The sequence below is a fragment of the Callorhinus ursinus genome, unplaced genomic scaffold (assembly GCF_003265705.2).
Source record: "Callorhinus ursinus isolate GAN/ISIS: 27379988/994484 unplaced genomic scaffold, GSC_fseal_2.0 scaffold7, whole genome shotgun sequence".
In the NCBI taxonomy this organism is placed as follows: domain Eukaryota; kingdom Metazoa; phylum Chordata; class Mammalia; order Carnivora; family Otariidae; genus Callorhinus; species Callorhinus ursinus.
The window spans coordinates 25,173,181-25,194,595 of NW_027397069.1; the positions used below are offsets into that span (position 1 = coordinate 25,173,181).

At 40.6% G+C, this 21,415-nt stretch overlaps 1 protein-coding gene across 3 annotated transcripts in view; it reads right to left on the minus strand.

The window, feature by feature from the left end:
* The window catches only part of SCEL (sciellin), a 307,279-nt gene that overhangs the window by 52,788 nt on the left and 233,076 nt on the right, over positions 1–21,415 (minus strand). For 2 of the 3 annotated variants that reach the window (XM_073894411.1, XM_073894412.1), the window contains 4 exons: positions 21,366–21,407; positions 20,072–20,152; positions 17,771–17,836; positions 308–388 (listed from right to left, as the gene is read on the minus strand). In XM_073894411.1, coding sequence (XP_073750512.1) covers positions 308–388; positions 17,771–17,836; positions 20,072–20,152; positions 21,366–21,407 — 270 coding nt within the window. The remainder of the gene's footprint in view (positions 1–307; positions 389–17,770; positions 17,837–20,071; positions 20,153–21,365; positions 21,408–21,415) is intronic. The other variant, XM_025875050.2, reaches the window with a different exon arrangement.

Here is a 21,415-nt window from a genome sequence, read left to right on the forward strand (position 1 = left end):
TTCCTGGACATGAAATACATAAATTAGAAGAAACCAGAGGGTGAATACTTCCCGGACATGAATACTGTTCAGCTTCTATCTTGAAGGTGTATTTCCATAAGACAGAACATGGCCATAAGTATTCAAAGGCAAACATAAACAGGCATTTGTGTTGGTAATTAGAATTAAAAAAGCTTTAAAAGTGCTTCTTCTGTGAATGTGTGCACAAAACATACCCATGCTTTGCACAAAACAGGTCACAATTCATTTGCTTTCATTTCTTTAACTTCTTCATTTGAGCAAGAGATTCTGGAATGCCAGTTCTCACCTATTCTCCCGTCTCAGCCGGTTAGGAGATGAAACAGGAGAACTGGGCTTTGGAGGTATTGGAGGGTGAACAGTTGGTTCCCTTTAAAACAGAAAACATCAGTTCATTTCACCATGGAAACATGGCAAATTTTAGCATCTATTAACTGAATATACTTATGGCCTATATGGAAATAACTCATGCGTCTTACACCCCCCCACCGCACCCCACCCCCCTGGCAAGAGGTAGCTGAAAGGCCAGAATCTATATAGCACTAAACTTTAGAGGAGTCATATATTTAAATTACTGGTATTTTCAAAGTTACTTAAGCAGGTTTTTGGAAACCCTATCCTCTTTTACTATAGTTTGAAATATAATGTGTTCTTTTAAAAGCTTAATATTTTGCTAGACTATCTAGCTCAAGCTGTGGCATTTTGGGTCAGCAGCGCGTGAGCATAGTAAATGGTTCTTGGGCATTAACATATAATCTTCTTTAAGAATTATGGCAACCATCAGGCTGCTACGGAAACAGCAAGAAAGGTTTTCAGTTTTATAGACCTCAAGATAAAGTTGATTTGAAGCTTTTAACTAAATCTGACTTAAATATTGGCAGCACAGGCTAGTTTGCTGCTTGCAAAGCATGTATATGCTGTCAGCCTAAACTTTCCAACCAAGAGCCAAGGCAGCCTCTGAGCCAGCATGATTTGATAACCTATGAATGACAGACAGGCATCATTTGGATGTCCATCATTTGGATGGAGTCAACACCTTACCCGGGGCATGTCAGCCCTCCACCCCCACCACTACCACCCCAGTGGCTCCCTATTAAATCCCATACCTAATAAAAGTACACTTGTGGTCTAGACTCCAGGTACCCCTCTGGCTTCTGCAGCACACTAGGTGAGTATGGAAGCTCTGGAGTCCAGCTGTCTGAACTGCGTGCTGTGTGATAATGGATCAACCTGATACCATCTCTTCGTCTGTAATGACCTTTCTCATAGGATTGCTGGGGTGTTGTCAGGACTGAATTAGAGCATGCTTTTCTTTTTTTTTTTTAGATTTTTTTAAATTTATTTATTTGACAGAGAGATAGAGAGCACAAGTAGGCAGAGCGGCAGGCAGAGGGAAAGGGAGAAGCAGGCTCTCTGCTGAGCAGGGACCCCGATGCGGGTCTTGAACCCAGGACCCTGGGATCATGACCTGAGCCAAAGGCAGCCGCTTAACCAACTGAGGCACTCTACAAGGCACTCTACAAAGTGGATAATCTGGGCTCCATAAGCCACCCCCCGCATGTTTTGCTAGGAATTCTTGGGCAGCATCAGTGGCTCAGTTGAGGTTTGTGGTCATGGAATTAAAATAAAGCTAGCTGCCATTGTTTTCTCTTGCCACATTCAGCTGCTTAGGGGGCAGAAACAGGCAAAACAGAGAGTTGGATTTAACTAAGTTTATAATTCAGACAAGTGAGTGCAACGAAGAGAACGGTGGCGAAGGAGGGGAAGGGGGATGTGAGGAAGTGATGATAAGGAGGGACCGTGGGATCTGAGATGGATATGGAGGAAACAGAGGCTGTGAGGGGAGAGGGAATGTGAAAAGTCAGAGGTTTGGTGGTTGGCAGGGGCAAGGCTGAGAAACTTCCTGGGTTCAGAGGACTGGAGAGAGTCAGCTAAACGCAGTAGATAGAAAGTGGAAGCAGAATGGGAAGATTTTGAAATTTTGAAAATTTATGGTTACTCACAAGGGCAAGATCCATGGGTGGCTGAGGTAGGGCAAAAGAGGAGATCATTGGAGAGAAGATCAAGAAAGTGAGAAAGTCAGGGTAGGGAAGGATCCTCCACATGGATTTGGAAATCACCAAGCATTATGGCAGGAGACCCATGTGAGACAATGAGCCTGGTGCCAGAGTCTTCAAAGAGTGCAAGCGAGTGACTCCGAGACCTGCAGATGACTGCAATGAGGAAGAGAAGTTTCTGATGCCACAATTTCAAGGAAGATGGGGAAGTTTTAGGGAGGAGAAAGCTAATATTGGTAAGTGGTAGCAAAGAGGAGCAAACAGGACCTTTCTTCCTCCTCTGGACTCTGTGGAAGCAGAGTCCTCTGGGAGAGCCCACCAGAGGTGAGTGCCATTGGGTCAAAGAAGAGACTGCACAGCAGCTAGTTGCGATGATAATAGATGACACATCCAGGGAGTTACTGTGGAAGGTTTGAGTGGTTAGGCTACTGTTAGGTTGGGTCAAGCTCTGATAGACAGAGCTCTGTGGGGCTAGTCCAGATGACAAGCAATGATCAGACTGGGCTTCTCCTGGGAGATCCGTGGCCATAGGGTTGGAGGACATGATGCAATTAGTTCTAAATCTTTCTCCAAAGAGTGTGGTAGTGATTGGGTGATGGGCAGGCAGCAGAGCAGGGAGCATGGCGAGTCTCCTGGCTCTTGTGTGGACGGTGGCACCGAAGCCAGGAGAAGGGCCTGCAGAGCATTCAACCTCTGCCTGGCTCACAGTAAGTGCTCCCTCTATGTCTAGTGCTGCAGCTGGTGTTCCTCCACATGAGCCCCAATACTGGAGCTGTGCCAAAACTCTTGCACTCCTAACCACCCTCACCATCATATGCTCTCTGCTCTCTGGCCTACGTGCTTCTCCCTTTCCCCTGGAATACTTCCTCCTTGGTTACTTCCTCCCTGCCCCTCAGACCTGGCTTGGGTGTTACTGTCTGTGGTGGTATCCAAAGCTGTGCTCCATACATTCCTATGTCTCCCCATAGCACACCCTCTTTATGGACCATATCACACTGTTCTGGATTACACATAATTTTCTGTCTCCATATTGGGCTGAAAGCTCCTAGAAGGATAGTTATATCCCAAGTACTAGGACTGTGTAGAATATTGGTGCCCAATAAAGATGTGTTGAAAGAGGGAGTGATTGGCTGGATTTCTACTTGGTGGGGAAGGAAATGAGTACTGAAGAGGGTCCTGAAACTTATAAAATCTGTTCAAATCTAGCTGTCCCACTGGAGAACTTTACTGTTAATTCCACTATTAACAGTACTGAGTAGGTGCCAGGAGCTCAGATGAGTTATGGTGTTATATGATATGCCTGGAAAACAATTTACATAAGAACATTCTCCCCGTTCTGGTTTAGTGTTAGATTTTACAACTAAATATTATTTTATTGGAACTACCATCATCTTCTCTTCTCAAAAAATATCCCTGTGTTGGGGATAATGGGAAATCACAAGTGATAATGTGTCTTTCGTGTATCTGGGTGGATTAGCTGATTATACACTTTTCTTCCAGGGATAGAGGAAAGGGGTAAAAGGGTGGTCAATCCTGGCTAGTAAGTCTGCACAGGGCACTGGATATCTGAGAATAGGCAGGAGAGAGGTAACAAGATGGAAAGGAGGATTACAAAAATGAGAAATAGGATGGCGTCAAACTTTGCTCATGCCAGAGTCACACTGAGGAAAAGCTACATTTCTTCCATGTTACAATGGCTAAGCCCTCAGAGAGGTGGGTAAATACTGACTGGGTGTATCTGGGAAAGAGGTACAGGTAGAGAAGTAGATCTGGGTACACAGTGTGGATATGGTTTGGGATGACCCAGAAAGTAAAGATGGGCGTGCAGTTGCGCAGGCCAAGAGAAGCAGAGGAGCATATTTATTTCCGAGGGTGCTGCATTTAGACCCCCGCTGGGCCAGGGCTAGGCAATGCCACATTGACTTCAATTCACCTCAAAGGAGTTTTCATTTGCATCTCTGCAATGACAGCCACAGATGACAGAACCCAAGCCCTTAGGGGCAATGAGAGAAGTCATTCATGCCATGCCAGGAGCTTGATGAAATGCCAAGCAGGGGGATTAAAATGCAAGAGCGAGGCAGGAAGCTGTGGTCCGGAATGTTTTGAAGAGAAGGAAACAAGGGACATGGATGTGGAATGATCCTGTTTGAATACCACTTTGAGATGCAATGTTTAAGCCTGGCTAAGTTGACCCCTGGCTCTACCCTCCGTCTTTCCCTCAAGCCCCCAAGACCTTTGCAGGATTGACGCCACCACATTAGTGGCTATGACTGTAAAGAATAACTTTCAGGAATAAAAAGGCAGTTTTCACAAGAAATGGGAAAACTTGCAGATAATAGCCCAAAGGCCAGAGCTAATAGAAATAACCCTGTGAAGTGGTTTATGTTACTTTATTCTCACGTGCTGCTACAAAGATCACTTCTTTCCATTATAGCTTTTTTGCACAACATGCCTGGCTCTGTGAATTCTGTTTGACTGCCTTTGTGAAGAGCATTTCATTACTGCAGCACACGCCCAGGTTGAAACAAGAATAATTGACTCTAACATTTAACTCTGAGTTTTGTTTTCACTTTCCATCACACTTAGCCCTTGTTTCCCACACGCAGAATTTTTAACAACAACGACAAAGGAGATGGAACTTACATTTTTTTAGTTTCAGTACCATGCTAACTTTGCCAAGCTCTCACAAACATTATTTTAGTCCATCCATACATCTATCCCATGGAGATGTTTTTTTCAATGAGTCAAAAAGGTTGAGTAATTTTCCCTACATCATGGTGCTAGTAAGTAGCTCAGCCAGGGTTTCAACTTCGTTTTTCTGATGTTGAATCTCATGTGCTTTCTCCTATATCCTACTGCATCAAACCAATACTCTTCCCGGTATTCCCAGTGAAAATCTAATAATGATAGGTTATCCTGGATTGTTTCCTTGCCCAAGGACAGCATCATTAGCCCAACAGGCACTTATACCACAAAGGCCCCAGGTATAATGTTAGGACACATAGCAATGCAGAGCAAAATTGGGTGTTCAAAAACTAGAAAAGATGTGGTCTCTGCTCTCAACGAGCTTATTGAATGCAAGGCAAATGTTCAAAAGAATGATTACTGTAATGAAGTCTCACTTCATAGTGGCCATTTCAATAAACCATAACACAACAATAGAGCATGCACTGGACCCAAATTCCAGAGACCTAGGTTCTAGACTAGCTTTGCCACCAACTAGAAAGAGAGCTGACTCTCTGAACCTCCGCTTCTTTATAAAAGGAGAAGATTGGTCCAGGTCTGTGGCTGGCAAACCATTACATGACTGTGGGAAGGCAGCATTATTGCAAGGCATCTTCAACTCACAGAGCCCCGAGCACTTGCTGTATACTAAGCACCTTGCACAGTTATATACTGCACTTGCCAAATGTATGTAGATGCAACTGTGGTTAATACAATTTAAATTAGCATAATTCATGTCAGTTTTGTAAGAAAATATGTCAACATTTTCTGGTCAATAAACAAAAAGTGACACAAAATCTTAAGTATTGCTGAATTCATAGAAGCTTTTGATCCTTAGATATTTTCTCAAAGACATAATAAAAACAGTCCAATTATTATCAGGTGAAGTTGTAGAAATTTTTAGCATTAAAAAGGAGTCTATGGGGTGGCTGGGTGATAGACATTGGGGAGGGTATGTGCTACGGTGAGCGCTGTGAATTGTGTAAAACTGTTGAATCACAGATCTGTACTTCTGAAACAAATAACGCAACATATTTTAAGAAAAAAGAAAAAGAAGAAGATAGCAGGAGAGGAAGAATGAAGGGGAGTAAGTTAGAGGGGGAGACGAACCAGGAGAGATGATGGACTCTGAAAAACAAACTGAGGTTTCTAGAGCGGAGGAGGGTAGGGGGATGGGTTAGCCTGGTGATGGGTATTAAAGAGGGCACATTCTGCATGGAGCACTGGGTGTTATGAACAAACAATGAATCATGGAGCACTACACCAAAACAAATGATGTAATATGTGGTGATTAACATAACAATAAAAAATTTTAAAAAAAAGGAGTCTACCCTAGACTTATATATGAAACATACAAGTACAAAACTTTTAGAACAAAAATTTTTGTGATCATGGGTTAGGGAGAGGGTTCTTAGATATGACACCAACAGTACAATTCACTAAAAAAAATAATAATAACTTGGTAAGTTGGACTTCACTAAATTAAAAACTTTGCTTTGTAAAATGCATTGTTAAGAGAATGAAAATATAAGCCAGACTGGGAGAAAAATATTTGCAAATCACATATCTGACAAAGGACTTTCAAGCAGTACATAATTTTTTTAAAACTCAGAAGTCAACAGTAAGTAAATAAACCACAAGTGAAAAAATAGGCCAACGATTTGAACAGATACTTCACCAGAGAAGATGTACAGATTAAAAAATAAGCATATGAAAAGATGCCTGACATCATTAGTCTCTAGGGAAATGCAAATTAAAACCAGGATGAGCTACACTACACACCTATTAGAATGGTTAAAATAATTCTTTTAAAAGCTGACAATACTAAGTGATATTAAGGAAGTGGGACAAGTTGACCTCTCATGCATTGCTGGTGGGGTACAAAATAGTACAGCCACTTTACAAATCAGGAGTTTCTTATAAAGTTAAACATATGCTTACCATATGACCTAGCAATCCCACTTGTAGGCATTTATTCAAGAGAAATGATCATACCAAGAAACATGTATGCACTAAAACCTGTATGTGAATATTTAAAGCCCATGCAAACAACCCAAATTTCCATCACCAGGTGAATGGATAAACTATGTAGCTCCATATAATAGAATACTACTCAGCAATGAAAAGGAATAAGCTATTCATGCACACAAGAGCATGGATGAATCCCACATGAATTATGCTAAGTGAAAGAAGCCAGATTCAAAAGGCTATATATACTGTGTGACTCCACATATCTAATATTCTGCATATTCCTGACAGAGGAAGAAGAAAGATCAGAAGACAAAGAAGTGCCACCAAGTGTGCAGACACTCCTAAGTACAATGTGGGTCCTTGCACCCCTACCCACTTTTCCCTCCTCCTAGGCCCTTAGAAGCTCAGTCCCTATGTCACAGAATGCTCCTCTCACCCACACTACACCACACCCGGGATGCCCTGTCTCCTTGCTCCAAAGCCATCCCCTATTCATGAAATTCAAGCCACCATACCTCAGCATGTCCCAATTCTGCCCAGTTCTAGCAGGAAAGAAACATGATTTAGGTCATTGACACTAAGATTTGGATGACCAGAGACAGCCCCTTTAACCTCTTGGAATTTTCATGCTTTTTGCTGAGGTGAGATTTATCACCTTTAGTTGATAGACCTTCAAACAATACTACTAAAAGGTGAAATACATTTAAAAAAAAAATCAAACTGCTTGCTTTTTATGGTTGGGGCAGATGGAGCTGTAACTTGGCAGGGCACTTGCCCCCAGGTATCCTGGTTCTCACAGCTTCTTCCTTCCCCCTGCTTCTGAACCTGAAGATGCCCCGCTTCATCATACTTTGAGTGGCTCCCCCAGCAGCAGGAGAGGCAACAGGAGCTCTAAGGGAGTAGGGCTGGTGGAATCTGGATTGGGGGGAAGCAGGGATGCCTTTGTTGGTTGTGTTTGAATGTATGAATTACTTAAAACTAGTGTTAGGAAATCAGAAACCGTCTATGTTGACCTCATAGGACTGAAAAAGCAACTAACTCAATGCTAAAGTTTAAGTCCTTCATTGACACATTTTGAATAAGCTTTCTCCTCGTTCTATTCAAACAACACTATTCAAAAATAACATTATTCAAAACCTTATTTTAGGTTAACGTTTTAATTATTTTGAATGTCTAGAAGTATTTTTTTCCTTCTTTCCTTTTTTTTTTTTTTAGAGAGAGAGAGAGTACTTGAGTGCGTGTTCGAGCAGGAGAAGGGGCAGAGGGAGACAGAATCCTAAGAAGGCTTCACACTCAGCCTGGAGCCAAGGTGGGGCTGGATCTCACGACCCTGAGATCATGACCTGAACCAAAGTCAAGAGGCGGGCGCTCAGCTGACTGAGCCATCTAGGCGCCCCTACAATGGGTATTTCTAGGCATTCAGATAAAATTTTAAAGTCACTGTACTTTGACATTTTACTAAGATTTTTATAGAATCTTTAGTTTTTATAAAACAGATTCTAGTTAATATAAAGAATTTGGTTGAGATAAAAATAAAATACATTGATTTAATTTACCATGACAACAAACTTCACAGAGTGTTTGGTACCAATAGAGTTAAAAATGTAGCAGTATAATTAGAAAGGTTACATTTTACCATTTATAGTTACAGACAGAAAAATATAACTAGTGTAAAGTTGCCATGGCAACTCACATTTCAATCAGGATTTTCTTTCTTCCTTCAACTCTACCAATCAGCTAACTGAAAGTGAAAACCACTGAAGAGGAAGAGGTTGAAACAAATATGGATGAGAAATTATAAAAGTACATAGCAAGCATTTAACTATACAGTAATTTCCTAGGGAAATTTCTTAGGTGTGTTTCCACTATTTTAATTTTATCAAAAGCTGTGTATTTTCTTGTCTGTCTTCGGAAATGATTCCAGAAAAAAACACATTGGTGTTTTGGTAGTGGTGGTGGCGGAAATGGCTTCATTGCTGGTCTTGAATCACCATAATGGTAACACCATAAACATTTATATTGGCTGTTAAGCAACTACCTTATTTCAGTTTCCGTGAGTTTCTTAAATGAGCTCCACATGCCATTGAACCACTGAATCTCTAAGTCACCTAAACACATAGTTACAAGCACTTGAATGTATCATAAACAGAATACATTGAATGGTCAGTTCTGAAATCAGAAACAACTTCAACATCAACTTCCTAGAAATGCTGTGTCCTCATTTCATTGTGATGTGACTGAATATTTCTCATGAATGGCACCTATTATCAAGCTTGGCAAATGTCATCATTCTTTTGAAGGACTCAAAAATGAGGAAAAGCTTAAGAAGTTGGAAACTGAAGACATACACTAGTTGCCACTGACAAACAGTTTTGCATCAAAATTTCTGATACATCTTAAAGCGAAAAAAGTGGGAAAGGCAGACTTCACTGTCTCTTACCTAACAATTACCCATAGTGATGACATTTGTGCTTTCTTTTATATATTTCACAATCTCTAGCACATACCCATAGCTCAAATCACATAACAGCAAAGTACTAACTCTTCAAAAAGAAACATGATATTCGGAAAAGTACCTAAACTTACCGCAAATGATAAACAGATTATCTACAAATGGATATCTAGACATTTTTCCCTATGACACTGAATTTGCAATGACTAGATTTCCTGCTACCACTAAGCATAACGGAGAGAGGATGGATGCAGAGAATGCCTCTTGGATAGAAGTCCCGTAGTTCCACACATGTAGATGCATGGTGTGTGTGTGCATGTGCACGCATGCACACACACACACACACACACACACCCACACCCACACCATGCTCTCTGGCATTAGAACATTTGCTCCTCCACTCCTTTCTTCTTGGAATGGCTCCATCCCCACCTCGTCTCTATACCTGGCTTACTCTTGCTTATCCCACTGTACCTCAGACACGTCCTCTATTGCCTCCCTCTCCATGCCTCCACATATTTTTGTGGCTCTCGCAACATTTGTGTTTATCATACACTCAATGACTCGCTCTCAACTGGGGCCAGTCTTCGTGTTTAGCACTCCTGGCTCAAACTGACTCCCTGATACACTTTGACTTTCTTGCAATTCAGACTGGGTCTCACACACCTCTGTATTCCTGGCTTCTAGCAAAGTGCTTTCCTAGCACATAGTCAGAGCTCAGTAATTGTTTGGAAAGACAGAGAGACAGACACAGACAGAGGAAGAGAGAGAGAGGGAGGGAGCTATTTAAACAGTCATCATAGCTTGAGCACACAGAATAAAGCCTAACTACAAAAGACAAATATCATAATGGGTTGAGGGAATTCCCTATCTTGTAGTTACTAAGAAATATTATAATTCATTGATAAGTTGATATAAATATGTACCTATTAACAAATTACTATGGATAAAGTCATATGGATGATTCAAAGAATTATAAGATTATGCCATCTAGTTAACGAGTGTACCATGAAAATAAGTAATGTTCTACGGTAATGGACAATTAATTGTCAAGTGAGGATTATAGACAATAAGAATTTTTGAGTTCAGATGACAAAAACAACCTCTTGGGCTGAGAAAGCTGTGGTGGAAGTGGGATTCATACCAGACTTTGGGATGTAGAATGCGTCCACTTACTCTGCCTCCCCACTACCAACCTCGTACTACACTTCACCTTTACCATGCAATTGTACCCGTTACTGTCTCATTTTCTGGTGCCTCCTTCACCACCTGATGTGTAGACACACATCAAGGTTCAACTTCCGTTCTCTTCTCATTTAATATTTTCTCAGTTTCTGAAGATACCTACTTAAATCTCTGGTATCATTCCAAAACCCGGATCTGTGGCACCAACCTCTTCCCTGAGCAGCAACCCCATTTCCCACTGTTTGGTAGTTACCTTCACAAATATATCTTTTCAGTAAAGCCAGACTCTACCTGCTCAAATCAATGCACAGCCTCTTAAAACCAATTTTGTATTCCCCATTCTGCTCCTGTTTCTTCCTATACTGATAGGTGGCATCACTAGGCTTAAAATCACTCTGGGCTTGAAAACCTAGTATTATGTAATCCTTCTCTTCCCCCCAAATGCCACACCTCTTTCAGGACCTTTTCCCTGAACCCCTCGTTAGAAGCTCTCCCTACCACATCAGAGTTCCCAGAGAATGTTGATGCTTTTCTCATGATCCCACAGCTGATCTTGCATTGGGATTTCTTCTGCATCCATACTACCCAAGTTTGGGAGTCATAAAAGACCCCAAACCACTGCTGCCTCTCAGAGTTCTCTGACCAAGGAACTGCCTGCCATGCTGCTTAGTGGTATCACCTAGATATGAAAGCCCCCTGCATGAATCTCCCTTTCCTTCAGGAGCTCCCTTGTCCTCTGGGTGGTGGCTCCTGAGCAGTTGTTTTTGGAAAGTCTTATGTGGGAGTGATTCCCTCCCCGGGCAAACCTATCAAAGCACCATCCAAATAAGGCTCAGAGTGTGCAACTATCCCCCAGTGGTCATATCCTTTTTCTTGAGTGGCACCCAAGTCTCTCACACTCACTACAACGACTATTGAAAAAGAAAAAGGAGACAGAGAGGTCAATGACAATTTTGCTGTTTAAGTGTGGGTGACTGGATGTTTATACGACTGTGACACAAGAAAATAATTTTATTTTAAAAGGTAGCATAGAGTGCCTCCCAAAGAGAGAATAGATCATCATGTTTGGTTATAGGGATAAGATTTTCTGCAAAGAGCCTGGCAGAGCAAAGAGAGAACTAAACTGCCCACATAAATAATTAACAGAAATTTGAGGGGTGGAGGGAAAAGGGGAGAGGAGAAGGAGGGGTGGGGTAGAGAAAAAGGGATGGAAGAAAGAAGGAGTGAGGGGCTGCTGAGCAAAACAGCAACAAGATCAGGCCTGTGGAGAAATGTCAGCCAAGAAGAAATAACCAACAACAGGTGTGGCCAAAGAACTAACCAACGGGAATTTCTAATATTACATTTGACCTTGTTTGGGCTGGGCTTCTGCAATGTATTGCTAGCACTTTCATCATCCCATGTCTTTATTAAAATCTTATGCACGTGGTATTTGGACAAATCAAGGGGGTAAAGCTGCCATCTTCTATACCTCAGTGAGTATGAAGCAGAGAGAACAGAACAGACGTGAGTCAGAAGTGATATTTTGAAGAGAAATCAGATGAAAACATGGCCACAAGAATGTAAGGGCCTCCAAATTGGGAGAAGACAGGATTCTAAGCAGAGAGGACCTTATATACTAAGGGACCATAGAAGGTGGGATATGGTGCATTTAAAACAGATTACATGACCAGAGCAGAGAGCAAAGGGGAGTTATAAGGGATGGAAGCCAGGTAAGGGCAGGCAGTCAGTGCTAAGGATTTGGATCTTTATTCTAAGAAAAATGGAAAGTCATATTTTTATTTAGGAGGGTGATATGTTCTAATTATCCTTTCCTAAATATCACTTGAGCAGCTGTGTAGAGAAGAGGTTTGGGGAGTGGGCATCAGGGTGGATGAAGGGACAATATCTAGGTAGCTACTACTACCGTAATCCAGGAAAGATATGATGACAGAATTGGAAGGAGGCATATGGATTCAAGTGGCATCTTGCAGATAAATTGATAGAATTTGCTAAATGGATTGGATATTGGTGATTAAGGAAAGAAAAGTGTAAAAAATAAATTCAAGTTTTCAAGTGTCAATGGCCTGAAGGATGGTATTGAATTTTTTTATTAGCATATAATGTATTATTTGTTTCAGGGGTACAGGTCTGTGATTCATCAGTCTTATACAATTCACAAGACTCACCATAGCACATACCCTCCCCAGTGTCCATCACCCAGCCACCCCATCCCTCCCACCCCCCACCACTCCAGCAACCCTCAGTTTGTTTCCTGAGATTGAGTCTCTTATGGTTTGTCTCCCTCTCTGGTTTCGTCTTGTTTCATTCTTCCCTTCCTTCCTCTATGATCCTCTGTCTTGTTTCTCAAATTCCTCATATCAGTGAGATCATATGATACTTGTCTTTCTCTGATTGACTTATTTCGCTTAGCATAATACCCTCTAGTTCCATCCATGTCATTGCAAATGGCAAGATTCCATTTTTTTGATGGCTGCATAATATTCCTGTGTGTGTGTGTGTGTGTGTGTGTGTGTGTGCGCGCGCGCATGCGTGTGCGTGCGCGTGTAACATCTTCTTTGGAAGGTTGGTATTATTAATTGTGATAGAGCATCAGGTTAGTGTGGAAAATTAGGAATTTCATTCTGAACATATTAGGTTTGCAATGCTTTTGAGAAATATAAGGGAAGGTGTTGAGCAAGCAGTTGGCTGTCCAAAGTCACTCAGAGAACAGGTATAGTTAGATATAAGTGGAGTCAAGAGCACACACGTGGTCATTGAGGCCCTGGGCATGGATAATCTGTGGAGGGGCAGAATACAGAATGAGAAGAGGGGAGGAACTTTGAGGCTTTAGGAGCATCAACAATTACTGGCTGGTATAGGATGATGAAGTGGCAAAGGAGTCTGATAAAGAATGGCTAGAGGAAGGAAACCCAGGAGTATGTTTGGGGTGGGGGAGGGTGAGGGGCAGGGGGTTTCTCAAAAGATAAGGAGAGAGATTTCCTAAAGGCATGAATAGCCAGTGATGTCTTTTGAAAGGTCAAGCAATCATAGGGACTGAAATGTCAACAAGAATTTATCAGCAAGGTCATCTGTGACCTTGAGGAGAGCTGTTTCTATGAATTAATGGTGGTGGGAACCAGAAAATAAAGATGGCAAGTATCATCAACTTTTCTGAAAACTTTGATTGCAGTGGAGAGATAAGGTGCCAGTCGAATGGATTTGTGTGATTAGGCTATGAACTGTTTTTTTTGTTTTTTTTTTTTAAGTAGGCTCAGTGCCCAGCAGGGAGCCCAAGGCAGGGCTTGAACTCAGGACCATGAGATCAAGAGTCAGATGCTTCACCAACTGAGCTACCCAGGCGCCCCTAGGCTATTCATTTTTTTTCAGAGAGAGAGAGCGAGAGAGCAATTGCACATGGCAGGGTGGGGGAAGGGGGAGAGGGAAAGAGAGAATCTTAAGCAGGCTCCTCACTCAGTGCAGAGCCTACGCGAGGCTCGATCTCACAACTCTGAGATCATGACCCCAGCCAAAATTAAGAGTCCAACACTTAACCAACTGAGCCACCCAGGCCCCCCTAGGCTATTAATTTTTAAGAAGCTTATTTTTTAAGATGAAAGGGGTTTGAACATGGAAAGGAGGGGAAACCAGTGAAGCAGGGATTTGATCACAGAGGTAGGAGGAGAGACAGATGACAGTAACAAGGAACAGCAATTATAAAAGTTAAATCTTGATTCAGTCTTAATTAAAATGAAAAGAAATAGGTTCTGGGGCATTTGATAAGAAGATTTCAAAAGATATAACCTTGTTGACATAGGTTGGTCATTCAAAATACTATGCTGGTTGTTTCCCTTATCAGCAAGAAAAGGAAGAGAAGGTCGGAGAATATTTCCATTCCAATGACCAAGGAACTGCCTTAGAAACCATCTAGAAAAGGTTTTATTTAAGTTTCAAACTTTACATGCTATGTCTTGTTACCATAAATCACAGCTTCTCTCTTTAATCTTGTTTCATTAAAAAAAAAAAAAGGCAAGAGGCTTTCAAAGACATTTAACTCTTACCTCCAAAATTCTGTTTGATCACCCATATCTTAACCTCTCGTCATAAGACTAACGTATATCATACATAAAAGGATACCTGTTTTAAGAAATTGCTTTTTTTTTTTAGGCTATAATATATGGTTATTTTAGAAAATTAGATTTTCTCATTTACTCTCTAGTTGAGCTCACCAGCCTTCTGTTAATTGTACACAGAATTACACGTAGGTGTAGTTATAGGTGTAGAAACAAAAGAGATAGAGACATAAACACGGTCCTATGTAGTCATAGGTATAGGTATACGTTTACGTATAAATACACATAAAGCTATGATAGCATATGGCTTCCTCTGCTGGTAAAAGAGCTTGAGACCCTTTGTAAGGCCGCTTACATCATGCCGCTAATAGATTTTAATCCAAACACGATGCCAACACAAGTTTTCAATCCAAACACAACTAAGTTTGATTTTTCCATATTCTGTAAGAAAGGAGCAGCTGAGGGATGGTGTGATCCATGGTGTCAAAGGCCATGGAGAGGTCAAGGGGGAAGAAAGTTGAAGAAAAGGACCCACTCTGACAATGGCTGGGAAGTCTGGTGGTCTTTTCAAATGTGTTGTACAGACGGGTGTGTGAGAGAAAATGAAATCTCTGGAAAAGATCAGGTGATGGGAAAAATGAAGGTTCACAAAATGAAGAACAGGAAGAAGAGCGAGAGTCTCAGTATTAAGGGGAAATTCTCTTGCAGGAGCATGGGAAAAGAGATAAGAAGACCAATGTATAAGTGAGGGATGGGGGAAATATTCTTAGCACTGAGCTATTAGCTAGTATTAAAAATCATACTCCCCATTTTTACATTTTTTGACCTATTTTCATTTTCTTTGTGTTCTTCTGGGAACAAAGATCTCTTTTTGAAGCCTTTGCTTCCTTTTATCATTTAATAATTGCTTCTATTTTTCAGCTTTCACTGAAAAGTCTCTTTTTCAGTCCTAGGAATGCACTGGCATTAAAGGTGAGAAACAGAAGCTTTACTCTGAGCTCTTCCAAAGAAAAGCACTTTAGAAATCAAAGGCATTGCTATATTGTTATTATTCCCTCCTTTCCCTCAAAGCTTGGCATGACATTAGCGCTGATCCTCAAAGAGGAGTCTTTCAGTTTAGCCATTATATTAATAATCTGTGCCTCTAAAAAAGGAAAGGATATCTAAACTGATCAACTTAGTCCAATAATCTTCTCTTTCCTTTAGTTCTGGTGCTATGGATCTGATCCAGGAACCAGAAATAGGAGCACTGTGGCTCATTTTATCTTCCACGTAAATTACATCCAGCAATGCATAAATTGTAACGGCATATAGCCAAGCTCTACCAGTTCTGTGCAAACAGAGATGCACAAGCTCAATGGGCATTGAAAGCATGAGATATTAACTCATGAATAATCCTTCTGTATTCTTACACAGTTATATAACCAGTTGTTTATTGTAATGATAATTTACATCAATATTGGAATAATAAATAGAAGATGAACATAAGATTTCAGAAATAAGTAATAAATATTCCTAAGTACAAGTTATTATCTATCAAGACAAATTGGATGGATCTTAAAATCCTCAGGAAACAATAGTAACTAGCAAAACTCCTAGATAATATTTTCCTCAATAGGTAGCTCCATGAAAGGTGTCACTCATAGAGACATATCTAAATACTGCCTGAGGGGAAAGAAGGTTTTAAATGAGAAACATAATCCATACTTGGCAGTTCATATAGTTGGAAGTCATCTATAGATGAGGAGGTTTAAAAAGAAAATATTTTAAGAGAAGGTGGATGTAATTCCAAGTTGTGATTGTTCAATGTGTTTAATAACTATACATATATAAATAATATATAATACATAAATATACAGAGAGAGACAGATGCAACATGTGTGAAAAAAGCAACTTGAGCTCTTTGTGTCTATTGATCAACTGAATTTATTTACATCCTTATAGAGCCAACCTAAATTGTAATAAAGGACATTTATTTCCAAATATTTCCATTATTTGGAAATAAAAGAGACATTAAAAGCCTACACAACAGATGACAATTTTAGGAAATAAAACAATCTAATGCTAAATAAGCACAAAGAGTTTAATAACTCTTTTTCCCAATGGTTAAGTTGGGAAAATAAGTCCCATTGGAACATGGAAATATTTGGTGAAGATATTCTGAGGATTGAAGACAACAACAGTTTTGGATACCCTAAAGCAAAACCAAATCAGAGACTTATTTTTCTTTGTGTGTTAAAGATGGCATAGATGACAGGAGTTCTGCACATGTGTCTGCTTCTTTGAAGGTCAGACTGTAGGCTCCATGTTTTGTTCACTGATACACCCCAAGATATTAGAACAATATCTGGCATACAATAATCACATATTAAGTTAAATGGTTGTTGACATTCCCAGCATGGATTTGGTAGAACAAGGTGCCCTGCACATGGTCTATAATTTTAGTTATAATTATTGATCCCAACAACAAAAATATAAAAGTAGAAAACACCCACTTATTCCTTAAAGTTTACAAAGAACTTGCAACTCATATTCCCATCCAGTCATCTGGGTTCATTGCTGCCTGGAAGCGGTGGTTTACCAGGAGCCCACAGTGGAGCCCTGCCTGGTGCTTCGTTCCATTCTCTCCTCTGCCACTTGTGGGTTGAACCGTGTGCCCCCAAAACTCAAATGCTGAAACCCTAACCCACAGGGCCTCAGATGTGACCTTACTTGGAAAGAGGGTCATTACAGATGTAATTAGATATGTTAGGATGAGGTCATATAGGATGAAGTAGGATGGGCCGCATATCCAATATGACTGGTGTCCCCTTAAGAAGGGCAAATGTGGACACAGACATGCACTCAGGGAGGACATCACATCAAGATAAAGGGAGAGATCTGGATGATGCTTATACAGACTTGGGAATGCCAAACGGTGTCTGGAAACCACCAGAAATCAGGAGAGAATGTGGAACAGAGTCTCCCTCCCAACCCTCAGAGAGAACCAACCCTGCTGACACCTTGATCTTGGACTTCTAGCCTTTGGAACTGTGAGAAGCATTTTTGTTAAACCACCCAGTTTATGGGACTTTGTTACGGCAGCCCTTAGCAAACTAACACAACTACCGACTCCTCGCAACTTGTCAGATTTCCTTTCGGAGGCACTGGTAGCCTGACCTCACTCCCACTGAGCACTGTCTTGTTCAGCTCTCAGAATTCACAAGCTCTCCTCCAATTTATTCCAAAGCTCCTGCAATTATACATTGTCAATATCCAACACATTCTTCCATTAGGTTACATAGCAATTACATCTGATACATTTCCCTTACCTTCTGCTTGCTCCTGTGCTTGGGGTGGTGCTGTAACCTGGAGGAGGTGGTGGAAACCAGGACTGTCTGTTAAGAAACGACATCAGTTATAAACATGGCACTTGAAAGACCTGATCCCACCCACATGTCTACCAGGAAAAGCTGAAAGTAATTTGACAGCTAAAAGGCATTGAGATGACTTTTCTACAAGCCTTGGAAATAAAATGAAAACTATTTCATAAACTCAACAGGAAATAGCTAAAATAACTATACTATGGTCTAGGCTCTCTGCTCCCCAAGTAAGCTCCTTTCCCCGTTTTCTTGACACTAAAATGTGGACATTTCATTAGAAAGAAATATGAAGAGAATCTGGAAAATAATATTTGTTAAATCTAGCTGGTGAGTTCATGGGTGTTTATCATCAACATACCTCTTTTTCTATTTTCTGCATACCTGAAATATTTTATAATCAAAACCAACCATATGCTCACTCTATATTTAGAGTTTTTAAAAAAGCTCCATGATAATGGGGCACCTGGGTGGCTCAGTTGTTGAACATCTGCCTTCGGCTCAGGGTCATGATCCCAGGGCCCTGGGATTAAACCCTCTGTTGGGCTCCCTGCTCCACGGGGAGCCTGCTTCTCCCTCTCCCACTCCCCCTGCTTGTGTTCCCTCTTGCTCTGTCTCTCTTTCTGTCAAATAAATAAATAATTTTTTTTAAAAAAAGCTCCATGATAAAAAGAAAACTCTGAAAGTAAGAGTATTGAAAACATAAGTGAACATCCCACTAATGCTAACCTCAATTATGTATACATACATACATATGTATATGCATATATACAAACACATATATATCCAATTAGAAAGATGTCTTCACATTACCAGGACTTAATTTTAATTGATAGAGATAGCTTAGGGGCTATGTCAGAAAGACTTAAATATGGACCAAAAACGAAGATGTTTAGAGGAGAGTGACATGTCAGAGGAAAGTCCAGGGAAGGAAAGGCGAGGATAAAAAAGCCAGGAGAGCTGGCTTTAAATTCTTGAAGCGGGTCTGTTCTCTGAGTTACCACAGGACTGAACTAAGAAGAGATGGGCATAAATCAAAGCAGATTTCAACTCAATGTAAGTAGTCAATTCTACTCACAAGAGCTAGTCCAATGTATATCACAAAAGTAGAGTCTTATTGCTGGCTTCAATGATCCTGAATTATGCCTAGCCTGTCAGAGGAAAGATTCTTGCTGTGGGCAGGAGATGTGAAATTTGGGTCCAAGAGAAAGGTAATCACATTTTCTCAGACTCACATTTTCACAGATACAACCAGAATTCCCACTGCAGGAGCGTTTTGGCAATCAGCCAGGCAATCAACAAACATTGAGCACCTACCCAACCTAGGCACGGTCCTCGGTGCAGGCAAAGAAAATAAAAACATTTTAAAAGCACTAAGATTCATGAATGCTTGTTTTCCATTTGATCATGATTCACTAGCACTGTGTTCTCTCCAACAAGCAAAAATTGCTTCGACCATCTACATTCTGTCTCATGAAGAATATTCTGCCACCATAGGTCTAGCTACTTCTCCATGCCTACTAGATAAATAGAAGTGTCAATATGGGGACTTCGACTCTGTACTTGGAAGTAGGGTCAACCCAATCTACAGAGCAGAGAAGGCCGCAAAGATGCAGGCAGATTTCAGGAGTGTGGCAATATTTGGCCACCCCACAGTCATAATTCTTTCAGGGTAAGGCATTCCCTGTAGTAGGACTCTACTAAAGATGTTACCTGAAGTAGCTTACTCTTTGCTGAGCTCCGTCATCGAAAACATTACTTAGATATTCTAGACCCCAAGGGACCTGGAGAAAAGACTGAATGTTTGTTTGTTAATTATTAAGATTTTATTTATTTATTTATTTATTTATTTATTTATTTGAGTGTGAGCTGGGGGAGGAGCAGAGGCAGAGGGAGAGAGTATCCATAAGCAGACTCTACACTGAGCGAGAGCAGAGCCCCACTTGGGGCTGGATCTCACAACCCTGAGATCATGACCTGAGCCGAAATTAAGAGTCAGACGCTTAACTGACTGTGCCACCCAGGCACCCCAAGACTGCACATTTGAAATGGAAGTGAGGAGGAAAAGGAACAAAGTTTGAGGACAGCAGAATCCAGTGGCTCTGGATCCCTGGAAAGGGAGGAGGCAACAAGATGAGAGACCAACTTCTGAATGCCACCGGGGGTCTTGGTGGATTGTTTGGTCCAGAAATTAATAAAGGACAATCCTCTACAGAATGTCAGCAAGAAACAGATGCAACCAGCCCATCATACCTCTTTTTCTTTACAGGAGTTGTAGCAGAGGTGGGAGCTGGGGTGCTGGTGGTGTTGGCACTGAACGAAACTCCAGGTTGCCTGTTTAATCACAGCCACAAATCACATTCTTGAAACTTTTTTATGCTGTCCCACCTTTGAAAGGTCTTATCATCTATTCACATTCCCACCTGCTCTTTACCCACCACAACATATTTCAGTGGACAAAAGAAGAACAGAAAACAAGTCCTTCCTTAGTTTACCATTTTATAAATCGTCAGGCCTTCATCTGAGTAACTAGAATGGAAGGAACTGAATGAAATCATTCATTATATGACATCGTGTGTCTGAAATCCGGACCAATGAATTCTGATGTGCTCTGGATTCATATTATATATTTATTCCTGTGTATATTATGACTAACAGAATTATATTGCAATTTTTTGCATTAAAAGCATTAGATTGTTTAAGAAAACATTTAAAAAATCACACCATTTTAAATCTCTATTTAGCATTTATTAATATACATAGACCTTCCCCCCGCCAAAAAAAGGACCAAGCCTGTTTCAACGACTGAGAGGTGTGGTCCAAGGTGAAAATGACTTTATTTGTAAATACAAATTTAAAAACCAATTCTGTTTTCAAAAATCCACCTAGTTTGGCTGTTTATAATCACCAGTAGTACGTTTCAGAGAAAATGTACTTCATCTAAATTGATTGCTAGCAAACCTATGATTTCATGACTCAGTTGAATTGTAATGTGATGGGGGTTTTGAAAGACAAGTGACATAGGGGAAGAAAGTTAGTGGCCGTAAGAACAAGGAAAAATAAAGGTCTCTGGGGGAAAAAAATTAAAAATCAAATGGGTGATGGGCATTAAGGAAAGTACTTGTTATGATGAGCCTGAGTGCTGTATGTAAGTGATGAATCACTAAATTCTACTCCTGAAACCAATATTATACTGTATCCTAACTAACTGGAAAATAAATAAAAATTTGGAGAAAGAAAAAATAAAAAGGAAAAAATAAGACAAAAAGTTAAAAGAAAGAAAGAAAAGAAGAAAAGAATGACTTAAGTTTAGGTGTTTGGTTAGAGCAGAGGTTGGTAAACTTTTTCTGTTAAAATCCAGATAGTAAATATTTAAAGCTTCATGGACCATTTTCTTATTTCTACTAAACCCTGCCTAAGCAACAGGAGTGGGGCTTTATTATAATGAAACTTTGGGCTGAGGGGCATATACCCTAATTTTTCTTGAACTCATACAAAGAAATACACTTTATTCTTAAAATGTAACTTCAGTCAGAAAAATACATACATCTTCGTTGCTTCTGGTGATCTAAACGTGGACATGTTTCTGGTAAAAAG